This window comes from Oncorhynchus gorbuscha, linkage group LG06, assembly GCF_021184085.1.
Source record: "Oncorhynchus gorbuscha isolate QuinsamMale2020 ecotype Even-year linkage group LG06, OgorEven_v1.0, whole genome shotgun sequence".
In the NCBI taxonomy this organism is placed as follows: Eukaryota; Metazoa; Chordata; class Actinopteri; order Salmoniformes; family Salmonidae; genus Oncorhynchus; species Oncorhynchus gorbuscha.
In genome coordinates this window covers 73518406-73532181 of record NC_060178.1, presented here as the reverse complement: position 1 = coordinate 73532181, position 13776 = coordinate 73518406, and the positions used below count along the sequence as shown (strand labels likewise).

Sequence of the window (13776 nt, the reverse complement as noted above, 5' to 3'; positions counted from 1 at the left end):
GTCGATAGCGCTATTAACTTCAAGGCAGCAATGTTGAGAGCGGTAGCTGTAACGGCTCTAATAGCGCTGAACAGACAGGAGACTCCAGTAGCGCAGGAGGGAAGGAAGGCTCTGGCTGTGCTGAACAGGCGAGGCGCACAGAAGGTGCTGGAACTGGTGCTACAGGATTGAGGACACGCACAGGAAGCCTGGTGCGGGGAGCTGCTACCGGAGGACTGATGTGTGGAGGTGGCTCTGGATAGACCGGACCATGCAGGCACACTGGAGCTCTTGAGCACCGAGCCTGCCCACTCTAGCCCGGCCAATAGGAAGGGCTGGTATGTGCCGCACCGGGCTATGCACCCGCACTGGAAACACAGTGCGCTCCATAGCATAACACGGTGCCTGCCCGGTCTCTCTAGCACAGGGAGTTTGCGCAGGTCTCCTACCTGGCATAGCCATACTCCCTTTAAGCCCCCCCCCCCAATAATTTTTTGGGGCTGCTTTTCGGGCTTCCTTGCCAACCGCGTTCCCTCGTATCGTCGGCTCCTATCTCCGGCTGCCTCTGCTCTCCTTAGTGCCTCCACCTGTTCCCATGGGAGGCGATCTCTTCCGGCCAGTATCTCCTCCTAAGTGTAACAACCTTTACCATCCAACACGTCTTCCCATGTCCATTCTCTGAATAGTTCATCCTCCTTTTGCTGCTCCAGCTGTCGCTGCCTGTTTATATCTTCCCACATCGTATACTCCATGCCTCTGCTGTCCATAACGTCCTCCCTTCGCTGCTGCCTGTTAACACGCTGCTCGGTCCGTGTGTGGTGGGTGATTCTGTAACGGCATTCTTCGTTTGTCGAAAGAGTGTCGGACCGAAATGCAGCGTGTTTGTTACTCATGATCTTTAATGAATGAAAATGAAACGATACATGAAATAACTCAATACAAAAACAACAAACGGAACGAGAAACCTATTACAGCCTATCTGGTGAACACTACACAGAGACAGGAACAATCACCCACAAAATACAAAGCGAAACTCAGGCTACCTAAATACGGTTCCCAATCAGAGACAACGAGAATCACCTGACTCTGATTGAGAATCGCCTCAGGCAGCCAAGCCTATACAACACCCCAAATGAGCCGCGATCCCAAATACTACAAACCCCAATACGAAAAACAACATATAAACCCATGTCACACCCTGGCCTAACCAAACATAACAAAAACACAAAATACAATGACCAAGGCGTGACAGTAGCAACACTTTTTGTCACTCCCTGATCTGTTTCACATGTCCTTGTGATTGTCTCCACTCGCCCACCTTCCCCATCTTCCCCATTATCCCCTGTGTATTTATACCTGTGTTCTCTGTCTGTTGCCAGTTTATCAAGACAACCAGCATTTTGTCTCAGCTCCTGCTTTTCCCCAGTCCCTCTTTTTCTCGCCCTCCTCGTTTTGACCCTTGCCTGTCCCAACTTTGAGGCCGCCTGCCTGCCGTCCTGTACCTTTGCCCCTACTCTGGATTACCGACTTCTACCTGACCCTGTTCCTGCCTGTCGTCCTGTACCTTTACCCCAACACTCTTGATTATTGACCCCTGCCTGCCCAACCTGTCACTTGCCTGCCCCTGTTGCAGTAATAAACATTGTTACTTCAACACAGTCTGCATTTGGGTCTTACCTGAAACGTTATACTTTTTCAGTTCTTTGTGACATCTTTCAATAAAGCAGCAGTAGATAGGCTTATCCACACGTACTTAGCAGCTCATGTTATAGACAGAAGCATGCTACATGGCAGACCAATCCAAACTCATGTCCAACCCATCCATTATCCTAGCCAATCATGGCTAGCCGGAAGGTTCCTATATTTGGCTAAACCAACTAGGCTCAATATTTAACAGTTTTATATTTACAGATGACATATGATTATTTTATTGAGGCATATGAAAGTTCACATGTTCCAGAAGGCATTTCTGCCCATATTTTGATTTAAAAAAATAATAATAATCAAATGCCTCTTCTGTGAAGTAGTGACGTGTGACATACACCTAGTTTCTTGAAATGGGTCACAAATGGTCCCTTCACACAGACAGTGTAGTGAAGAAAGTGCAACAGTGCCTCTTCAACCTCAGGAGGCTAAATAATTTAAGTTTGACACCTAAAATCCTCACAAACGTCTACAAATGCACGATTGAGAGAATCCTGTCAGGCTATATCGCCGGCTGGTACGGCAATGCACTGTCTGCAACCGCAGGGCTCTCCAGAGGGTTGTGCGGTCATCCAATGCTTCATCGGGGGCACACTGCCTGCCCTCTAGGACATCTACAGCACCCGGAAGACCAAGAAGATAATCAAGGACCTCAGCCGCTCGAGCCACAGCCTGTTCCCCCTGCTAGCATCTAGAAGTAGGAGACAGTACGAGTGCGTCAAAGCTGGGACCGAGAGACTGATAAACAGCTTCTATCTCAAAGCCATCAGACTGTTAAACAGTCACCACTAGCCGGACTCCACCCAGTACCCTGCCCTGAACCTTAGTCACTGTTACTAGACCGGCTTCCAAACGGTACTCTACCCTGCACCTTAGAAACTGCTTTGCCATATGTACATAGGGTCATTGAACACTAGTCACTTTAATAATGTTTACATACCGTTTTACTCACTTTATATGTATATACTGTATTCTAGTCATGGCTCATCAGTATGTATATTCATATACTGTCCATACTATCTATACAAACCATTATATACAGTGCATTCGGAAAGTATTCAGATCCCTTGAGATGTTTCTACAACTTTTTTGGTGTCCACCTGTGGTAATATCAATTGCATGGACATGATTTGGAAAGGCACTCACCTGTCCAAGCCATAAGGCAAAATCCAAGCCATAAGGTTGAAGGAATTGTCTGTACTGCTCCGAGAAAGGATTGTGTCAAGGCAAAGATCTCGGGAAGGGTACCAACAATTTCTTTAGCATTGAAGGTCCCCAAGTACACCGTGGCCTCCATCATTCTTAAATGGAAGACGTTTGGAACCAACAAGACTCTTCCTAGAGCGGACTGCCTGGCCAAACTGAGCAATCGGGGGAGAAGGGCCTTGGTCAGGGAGTTGACCAAGAGCCCGATGGTCACTTTTACAGAGTCCCAGAGTTTCTCTGTGGAGATGGGAGAACCTTCCAGAAGATCAACCATCTCTGCAGCACTCAACCAATCAGGCCTTTATGGTATGGTATTTCACTGCACCCGCTATAATGTCTGCTAAACTGTGTACGCGACCAATAAAACGTTGATTTTGATTTGAACAACTTTGATTTGAGAACCTGAATTCAAACTTTGAAAGAAAGTGACAGCCTCCTCACTACATTTGTGGTGGTTCAGAACTCTATAGCAGGGTTAGCATTAGTTTTCAGTAATCTGCCTTTACAAAATGAAAACCATAAAAAATCTGTTTTAAAACATTTCACCTGCGTTTTATATTGAAAGTCAGTTTTTTTTTCTGCTTAAATAGAGTAATAAGGGGCATGCAACTATAGTTTTTTTTCACACAAAATACATTTGTGCAACATATTCATCAGGAAATAATTTATCAGATGACAACAGTCGGCTGCAGCTGCACATGTCAATCAGCTGTCATGATGTTGCCATCTTCATATATATATTGATTGCAATTGTTCCCGAATGAGTGAGCGTTCATGTGTAAGGGATTAGCATATTAATTGTTATAATTAACCTTGTAGGGACTTCTTAGTCGACCCCCCCCCCCCCCCCCCCCCATTGCCCCTTTGTCTAACAAGCTGCCATGCCGGTTCAGCCCACTAGGGCACATTCTATCATTTCATGTAACCATATTTACTGTTTGTTTATGCATTTCTGTGAATTACTTAGTAATAAATAAATGATTTAAGACAGTTGATGTATGGATGACTCATAGTGAAGACTGGGTTAGTCCAGATAACCAAAATTTTACGACGTTTGGAATGAGACTAACGTGAGGTAAAATAAATAAATCATTAATCAGAAGACGATTGATCAGATATGAAAATATCTGAAAGGTTATATTGGAAAATTATACATTTGTAATCTGAATACTTTCCTTGGTGCCCCTATTTCCTAGTTAATTACAGGTACACGATTAATTACTTTGATCGCGTTATACTAATTACTGGGAATCTTTGATAAAACGGTCTTCAATTTAATGACAGTAAAGACACGACACAGCATCCAATGAAAAAGCCAGGTATTTTTGCAAAAACAATGCATGACCATCGTATTTCTAAGGCATTTATGTAGCCAGCTATATTTCCTAATGTTTTGCTTGAAGTTAATATTTCAATTTAACTTGCTGCCGGAAAGAAACTACACCTGAGGAAAGTACATGGAGAAAAGAAGTCTGCACGTCAGTCAGAGTGCTGTCTGGTAATCCAATGACTCGACCAAAAATATTTCATAGAAGTGGAGAAGTGCAACTGAAGCACAAAATTAGTCCTTTTACATTCATGATCTGGTGCGAACCCTGACTGAACCGAGCTGAATTTACAATAAGAATAATTTTAAATCTGCATTTACAAAACGCAGTAAGTCATTTTTTCATGGTTTTATCTTTCCTTTTCTGCGTGAAAAACTCAGAATCCTGCGTTATCGCGACACCTGCGCCATATTAATCCGCCTTTTAGGATCCTGACGGTTTCTCCGATTTTGGGATTAAAGTGCCTGGATGTTGCGAGCCTGGGGTTTGTATGCTGGGTAGAGCAGTGCACAGTCCTGTCTGGTACAGAGCTCAAACACATTGTTCTGTAATGCTGAGATCAGCAGAGCTGAGGCTCCCAGGATAGCACAGGTGGATAAAGGGCTCATCTTCATAGGAAAAGTTACTCAGAGGAGTTCCATACCAACCATATCCATACATAACACCGTGGAGGAAATGTCACATTTCAACTCCATCCTCTGCAAGTAGTAGAAGTTTTAGTTGTATTAATTGTTGTCTGGTATAGACAATCTGCCTGCACATACACACACACACCCACAAACATGCCGAATGCACATGTGTACACACACACACACACCTCTCCACAGGCATGTCTGTGTATAGAGATTACAAGCTGGTGAAGCAGTCGACTTCTCTAAGCCCCCTGTGTGTCACTGGCTTTACAGTGCTCTGCCGAGGAGACCAGAAGAAGCACCAAATCCCTCCACTCTGGAGTCTATCATTGCCCATCTCCCAACACAAACACACTACTAAATCTGTCTAAGTCAGGGGAGCGGTGGATCTAACCAAGCCTAATGTATTCCTTCAGTCCAATAGTTGAGTGAGGGGCCATTGTATTAATCTGCTTACTCTACTTCCAACCTACTGGGACTAGCTGCTTAGTGAGGAACTTCCCCTGAATGTAGGGAAGTTGGTTTCAACATTCTAAAATGTCTGAGAAAGGGTGTGTACTTTTAAGTCAGGCTTCTCAGACATACTTACTATACAGCTGGAGCTAGATTGGCACCTGGATAAAATATCCAAAAGACACAGACATCCTCCTATTTGCTGAAGGGACAAAGACATACAAACAGATGGATGGACGTCTATATAGCAGCCATCTCCTACTCTAGTCTTACTACCTCATCTTTCACATCATGTCTTAATTCTTTACCTGCTCCTCTTTCCATCATCAGTCTTCTCTACCTTCTCCCTCATTGTTGGGATTCCCCTACAGGATGAGATGTCAGGACAGGGAAGAAAACCATCTCCCTGCCAGATACCAGCATGTTCTTAGGAGTTTAAACATAGTCTCCATACAAACACAGCAATCCTGTTCTCATCAACAATAACCTGCCTATTCAGGAGAGATCTGTTGAGTGAGTGCGGTCCGAGGTAAGAAGAGAGTCGCTAGTGAAAGTCTACACACCCATTGCAGTCTTCACATTTTGCTGCCTTAAAATGTAATCTGCCAAACCTACAGATTTACACAACCTACTCCACATTTTCAGTGAAAGAAAAAGTAAATAACATTTTCTAAATTAATAACAAAAGAAATTAAGATGTGTTGATTGCGTATGTCTTCACACCCCAGAGTTAATACTCGATGGAAGCACCTTTGGCAGCAATTACAGCTCAGACTAATTGTGTATAGGTTTCTACCATCCTTGCACAACTCTTAGGGCAACATTGTTATTGTCAAAATTGTGTAACGGTGCACAATTGCTCTGCCATTTCCTGGTTACAAAAATTTGAATAGTTTGCCTAATTTCAGTTATGTGGAAAACGAAGCAAGTATAGTGTAGAGAATCATTATATAATCTGAACGGCTGTGAAATATATTTTCCATAACCCAAAATATTGTATTGTTAGCTCTTTGAAGCTTAAAAATGGGAAGCAAAGAAAGTGCACATAGAACAGATCTACCACTTCCTAGACTTGCATTCAATAAGAATGACAGATCTATAACTCATATTTCTATGTGAATTCACCCAAAAAGTTACATATTGCAGCTTTAAGCTCAGTAAATCAAATCATATATGATCATGACTGCGACTGGATCATTCAGGAACACACCACCCCTTGGAAAGCCATTCTGGTGTGTCTTTGGTATTTAAGTTTGTGCAATTGTCCTGCTGAATAATAAAACACATTGTATTTTTTCAGAATACGATGGGTGTTCCTCTAACTTTTTACCTGGGCTCCCCAGTTCCAACCAGTGACAACCCATTACCAACCTACTATCACAAATTATTGTGACATAGACACTAATTACTTATGCAAAATTTCCTGTCCATTACATGATTTAATATACTGTGCCTTTCAATCACCGATGAAGGCAGTAGGTTACTTAAGACAGAAACGATACAGGGGAGGTTGGTTGGGGAGGACGGGTGGGCGTATAACGCAAAGGTCTAGCAACCCAAACGCGTGTTCGAATCATTTTAACTAATTAGCAACTTTGCAACTAAGTACTACTTTTTAGCTACTTAGCTAGCATGTTACCTAACCTTAACCATTTAAATACCCTAACCTTAACCCCTAAACCCTAGCCAAGCTAATGTGAGCTACAAAACATTTTAATTCTTTATGAAGAAAATGTTCTACTTGACACAAATGCGTTAGGAAGAAAATTGTGTGGTATACATGAAAATTGTGTGGTATACATGAAAATTGTGTGGTATACATGAAAATTGTGTGGTATACATGAAAATTGTGTGGTATACATGAAAATTGTGTGGTATACATGAAAATTGTGTATTCAACACAATGCGTTATGAAGAAAATCCTGTGGTGGACATGAAACATGTACTTTTTTGTTTGCCTGTCACGAATTTCAAATAAGTCATGTGTCTATTTCACAATAATCTGTGATAGTGTGTTGCCATTACATGACGGTGCCACCTGGCAATACCTGAAAATACAGAGGTTCACCAACATTGATTTCACTCCACATTACTGATCTGTATGACAAAGTGAAAAGGAAGCCATCCAATCTTAGTGCAACAAGGCCATTAAGTAATACTGCAAGACAACACAGCAAAGAAATTCACGTTTTTGGCTAAATTAAAACTGCAAGTTTCAGTCAAATTTAATACAACACAGAGCGAAACCCTCTGTATTTTCAAGTATTGTGGTGGCAGCATCATGTTATGGGTATGCTTGTCATCGGCAGGGACAAGAGAATTGGTCAGGATCAAAAAACCCACAGTCTTCTGTAAATCTTACCTTGGGATATATGTAGTTACATTTTTCAGAGGGACAATTGCACACGTTACTGACAAGACACACCAGAATGGCTTTCCAAGAGTTGTGAATGTTCCTGAGCGGTCCAGTCTCAGTCCTGACTTACATTTTTGAAGGTTTGAATATTGCTGCCCATAAATGATTCCCAATCACATTAACTGAGCTTGAGCAATTTTGACAAAAACAACAAAGTTGGTAGAATCTTATACAAAATGATTCACAGCTGTAATGGCTCCCAAAGGTGCTTCCACCAAGTATTAACTCTGGGGGGTGAAGACATACACAATCAAGACATTTTTGTTATTTTTATTTTTTATTAATTAGGAAAATGTTCTGTGTAGATCTGTAGTCGAAAAAATTCTAATGTAATCCCTTTTTGCATTTCATTTTAAGGCAATAGAATTTGAAGACTGTGCAAGGGGTGTGTAAACTTTCACTAGGCACTGTAAGTCTCCCAGTCTCAGTTCAATGTGGCATTGGTTTATAATTCTCTTGAAGTTTCCCAAGCAAGCGATGGAAAAATGGAGGAAAAAACACAATCAGGATCCCAGTTCTCTCCTTTTCTGCTCTCCTGACCATCTCTCTATCCGCCGAGCTGCCACCATGACACCCTGTTTCCCATCACAGCCTCGTGGTCCGGTGGCCTTGGCTTTTTCTAAGCTCGTTAAACTAACATACGCTGCTGAGTGTGTCGAGGAAAGATAATGCATACAAAATAAAGATATGATTGCTCTTTTTTTTCTTAATATTCTTTCTTAATCCCTTTTCCTTTTATGTCACCATTATTGGGAATGTAAGGGTATGGTGTTCTGTTTCCAGGCATAGTGTCTATTCACATCCAGACTCAGGGCTCTCTTTATCTTTCTGACCTACAGTGCAGGCTGGGCTGGACTACAGTGTTGTCCAGTTATTCTGAGGGTATCAAAGGCATCATCTTGTCTCCTACTGTTCCCCCTGCGCAGTTGTGAGTGGAGAGCTTTTTGACAGTGGTATGAGCACCAAGTGGGAAGCAGAGGTTATTCACCCAGAGTGGATCTTCTTATGTGACTCTTTCATTCACTCCTTGTCTCAGATAATATCTGTCCTCCAGGTTTGGGTGATTAGGATTTAAAAGACTGGTAATAAGTATATGTTTAACAGATTTAACAGGATTTAGAAACAATTCAATTCAGTTACAATATGAACTGACTTTGAGATGAGGCTTGCACATCTGGTCAACATTGTCAACCACATTGTCTGGTGAAGATACACTACATACGAAAGTATGTGGACACCCCTTCAAATTAGTAGATTCTGCAATTTCAGCCACACCCGTTTCTGACAGGTGTATAAAATTGAGCACACAGCCATGCAATCTCCATAGACAAGCATTGGCAGTAGAACAGCCTTACTGAAGAGGTCAGTGACATTCAATATGGCAACATTATAGGATTCCAACAAGTCAGTTTGTCGAATGTCTGCCCTGCTAGATCTGCCCCGGTCAACTGTAAGTACTGTTATTGTGAAGTGGAAATGTATAGGAGCAACAACAGCTCAGCCGCAAAATGGAAGGCCACACAAGCTCACAGAACGGGACCGCCGAGTGCTGAAGCGCGTAGCGCTTGCAACACTCACTACCGGGTTCCAAAGTGCTTCTAGAAGCAATGTCAGCACAATAACTGAATCTGGGTTTGACAGATGCCAGGAGAACGATACCTGCCCCAATACATGGTGCCAACTGTAAAGTTCAGTGGAGGAGGAATAATAGTCTGGGGCTGTTTTTCATAGTTCTGGCTAGGCTCCTTAGTTCCAGTGAAGGGAAATATTGACGCTACAGCATACATTGACATTCCACATGATTCTGTGCGTCCAACTTTGTGGCAACAGTTTGGGGAAGGCCCTTTCCTGTTTCAGCTTGACAATTCCCCCGTGCACAAAGCAAGGTCCATAGAGCAATGGTTTGTCAAGGTCAGTGACCTGCACAGAGCCCTGACCTCAACCCCATTGAACACTTTTGGGATGAATTGTAATTCCGACTGTGAGCCAGGCCTAATCATCCATCATCAGTGCCCGACCTCACTAATGCTCTTGTGGCTGAATTGAAGCAAGTCCCCGCAGCAATGTTCCAACATCTAGTGGAAAGCCTTCCCGGAAGAGTGGAGGCTGTTATAGCAGCAAAGTGGGGACGAACAACATATGAATGCACATGATTTTGGAATGAGATGTTTGACAAGCAGATGTCCAAATACTTTTAGTCATGTAGTGTATCAAACTAGGCCAAGGTTTTCACAAGGATTCTCACTCTTAATGACGCTATTAGACTAATGGGGAACCAACAGTAGCTCATGGAGAAATCCTGCCTGGTCAGCAGAAATACTAAAAGCTAAACTTGAAAGTCAAGCAGCTGTAAGCTGTGTGAGAAAGTGATAACTGTAACTCTACTCCTTTATTGTCATGCAGAAGACACTCATTCTATTAGATTTCATTACAAGCGGTCATCAGAATAATGTGCTTGTTCTTCTTATTTAGTTTGAGTTTTATTTAACCTTTATAAAAAATAAAACAAATTCAAGAAAGACCTGGCCTTTTTACTATATTTCTCTTCACTGAAACCCTCGTCAGATCTTAGTATCATAGTATTATGTCCCATTCCTGTTTGATTGAAAATAATATGTATTTGGGGTCCCTAGTGCTAGAACGGCCCTTCCTGTTCCAAACCACTTTGTACATCAGGGTTAGTGATCCAGCAACCTCACCTGACAAAACAATTCCCTTAGTAGGTTGCATTAGCAGGGACCGCCCTTCACCTCCACTCACCTGTATCCTGACTTGATTATGTTGTCCAATTAATTTGATTTGAGATGCATATCTCTGGTTATCCAGAAGGCATTGGCTTTAATTAGCATTCATGAAAAATGAGCTATTTGGTTGTAAGCCAGCATTTCCCAAACTCGGCCTGGGGATCCCAAGGGGTGCATGTTTTGGTTTTTGCCCTATCACTACACAGCTGATTCAAATAGCCAAACCTTGATGATTAGTAGATTATTTGAATCAGCTGTGTAGTGATAGGCTTTCACCTTTGGTTGAGTCACCAAATTGGCATCTATAACGATAACTTTTTCATGAAATGTTTTTAGTTTTCTTTGAAAAGCTTTAATTTAGAGTTTTAAAAAAGTGTTACTTTCAAGTGTGGAAAGTTTGTCTTTCAAGAGTTACATGTAGTGGTGGTTTCTATCCAATAGTAGTGATGGCTTTGGATGTCAAGGTCAGACATATTAGCTGCAGTGTTACGTGTAGTGATTGCTATAGAAAAAGTGTCAGGTAACAGTGTTGAAAAGGATCTGGTTGTGATTTGGAGTGAAAGGGCTGACAGGTAATCTAGTCTGGCTCCACTGACCAGACATGTCAGGCTGTAGACTAAGAGTGTCAGCTCAGGCTCTTTTCTCTCCTCCACTCCCACTTTGTCCCTCTATCTATACCTCTCTAACTCAGACATCTTGTTCTGTAATCAGTGCTGAGGGTTGGCCTCCTGTCCGTGGCGGCGGGAAAGAGCACTGAGGCGATTGTTGCCATGCCTACCTAAGGGGCACAGTGGCTTGGCCACACACATGCATAGGCACACTGCGCGCACTCACACGTCATTGAAAGTAAGCATTTCACTGTAAGGTGTACGCTTAAACATGTAGAGTTTTTCCTTGTTTTTGTCTTTAGTTTTTTGGTCTGCATACAAGGAAATTTACTTCCTGTCCTAATGAGTATACTAGTCAAGCCTACCGCTGTACAGAGGGCAAGCCATACTGAAAATCCATATTAACTACAGTAAGCATCTGGTGTCATTGTGTTCTCCACTTTTTTTGTTGCACTGTGGAGAAAATAGCAGACCATCAGATTGTTGTTTTGAGAAAAAGAACAGCCCATAGCAGCCTAGAGAGGTATAGAGCTATGCTTCACTGACATGTAGTCCCTCGTCTCCTGCTGAACTCTGATATGTGAGGGCTTGGGCAGGAGTTGGGGAAGCGTTTCTGGGAGTTGGGAAAGGGTTTAAGCGGGCGGGAGACAGCGAGCTAATTACTGTCTGCTGTGTTTTACTTTGCCACACTGCAGTGTGTCTTCTTTGAAGCTCACCTCCCTTCTTCTGTCTCTCTCCCTCCTCCCTTTCCCTTTCTCCCTCCCCCATGTGTTTCTCCCTGTAGGCATTGCCATCGCCAGTGCCCTGATTGACACCTCGCAGCAGAAACCTGGAGACTTCAAAGATAAGTATCATGGCCTGAAGAACCGCAAACTGCACGCAGTAACACATCAGGGGACCTGTGTTTGAACCGCCTGACCAAAAGGGGAGCCTGAATGCACCTGAAAGGACCGCGAACGCTTCTGTTTTCTGATGACTTCTTGCTCTATTTTTATCAGTCTTTCAACAACACGGCGTGTTGAAGTGAACCTGGTGATAACAGAATCCCTTTATTGAGATGTTGAGTGTCAGCAAGCAAAGTGTGCCTCATCCCCACGCCCTGTAATGTTAGTTTTTTTCCCAGAGTGACTTGTCTGCTTTCTGGTTGGATCTCTGCCCAGCCCAGCTGGAGGGTTCTGGACATCCCATTGGCTCTCTGCCAGGAAGTTTGTCGTCTGCACTTCCTCCCTGTGAACACATCTCCTTAAGAGTTCAGGAAGAGCAGGTCGCCACTGGAAGTTTGAATGTCATGTGACATGAGTCTGAAAGAACAATGCCAAGGGCCTCTTGCTGGTGAGATGTGTGCTCATTTTGATACAAAGATAAAAGCTCTTTTATGTTTTATTTTAATGTATGTTCTGCCCAAGTTCAATCCAGGCTAGATGAACAGAGCAGCGTATGGGTCTAGATAGAATAGCTTGTGACTTGACTATAAGGTTGCCTCACTCTGAGGTAATGTATCCTGTGCTGAGGATTCCTCCCATGACTTAGCCTACCAGCAGTACAGCATGTCATGGCCTAAGGAAGAAGTCGGATGCAAAGAACAGCGGGGAAAAAGGAAGAAAACTGGTATCAGTATTGAAACATGCCTGTGTTTGTTATGTTTAACTTCATTGTCAAAGAGCAATGGCATAACATTTAGAATGGCATTTAAATGCATGTCCTCTCCATGTGTCATATACAGTCAGGTCCAAAATTATTAGCACCCTTGATAAAGATGAGCAAAAAATACTGCATAAAATGAATAATACATAATACTGAGCTATATTGTATGTATATATAAAATAAAGGTAAATTATATGATTTTATACTAATACAAATGCTCATAGAAAGAGTTTAAGTAATGAAAAACATTCTCAAAAAGATAGGGTCAAAATGATTGGCACCCCTGTTTTGAATACCTTTTAATACCTATTATAATAATACTCAAAATAATATATGCCAAAGTTACTTAGTCGTGTGTGCATACATTTTCATATGGGTAGTCCCAGCGGGAATACACACAATACTTCACCTTGCAAGGATAATATGAGATTGAAGAATACATTGGGAGGTATTTTAGACCATTCCTCCATAAAGGATCTGGAAAGATTCTAATCTGCTGCCCTTTTCAATTCAAACCACAGGTGTTCGACCACAGATTTCCTGAGACAAATGACCATTGCAAAATGTTAATTTTGTGGTCAATTAACCATTTCTTTGTGGAATTTGATGTGTACTTCGGGTTATTGTAACGGCGTTCGTCTGTTGAAAGAAGAGAGTGGGACCGAAATGCAGCGTGTAGGTTACTCATGACTTTAATGAAAGAATCGCGGTACATGAAATAACTGAAACTAAATACAAAAACAACAGAACGGAACGTGAAACTTATTACAGCCTATCTGGTGAATACTACACAAAGACAGGAACAAACACCCACGAAATACAAAGCGAAACTCAGGCTGCCTAAATACGGTTCCCAATCAGAGACAACGATAAGCACCTGACTCTAATTGAGAATCGCCTCAGGCAGCCAAGCCTAACAACACCCCTAATCAGCCGCGATCCCAAATAATACAAACCCCAATACGAAACACAACATATAAACCCATGTCACACCCTGGCCTACCCAAACATATAACAAAAACACAAAATACAATGACCAATGCGTGACAGTTATTGTCTTGC

General features: G+C 42.4%; 1 protein-coding gene across 1 annotated transcript in view; it reads left to right on the top strand.

The window, feature by feature from the left end:
• The window catches only part of LOC124038304 (attractin-like protein 1), a 354502-nt gene extending 341042 nt beyond the window's left edge, over positions 1 to 13460 (top strand). The window contains exon 30 of the mRNA XM_046354014.1: positions 11855 to 13460. Coding sequence (XP_046209970.1) covers positions 11855 to 11979 — 125 coding nt within the window. The 3' untranslated portion in view covers positions 11980 to 13460. The remainder of the gene's footprint in view (positions 1 to 11854) is intronic.
• Positions 13461 to 13776: the final 316 nt, after the last annotated feature.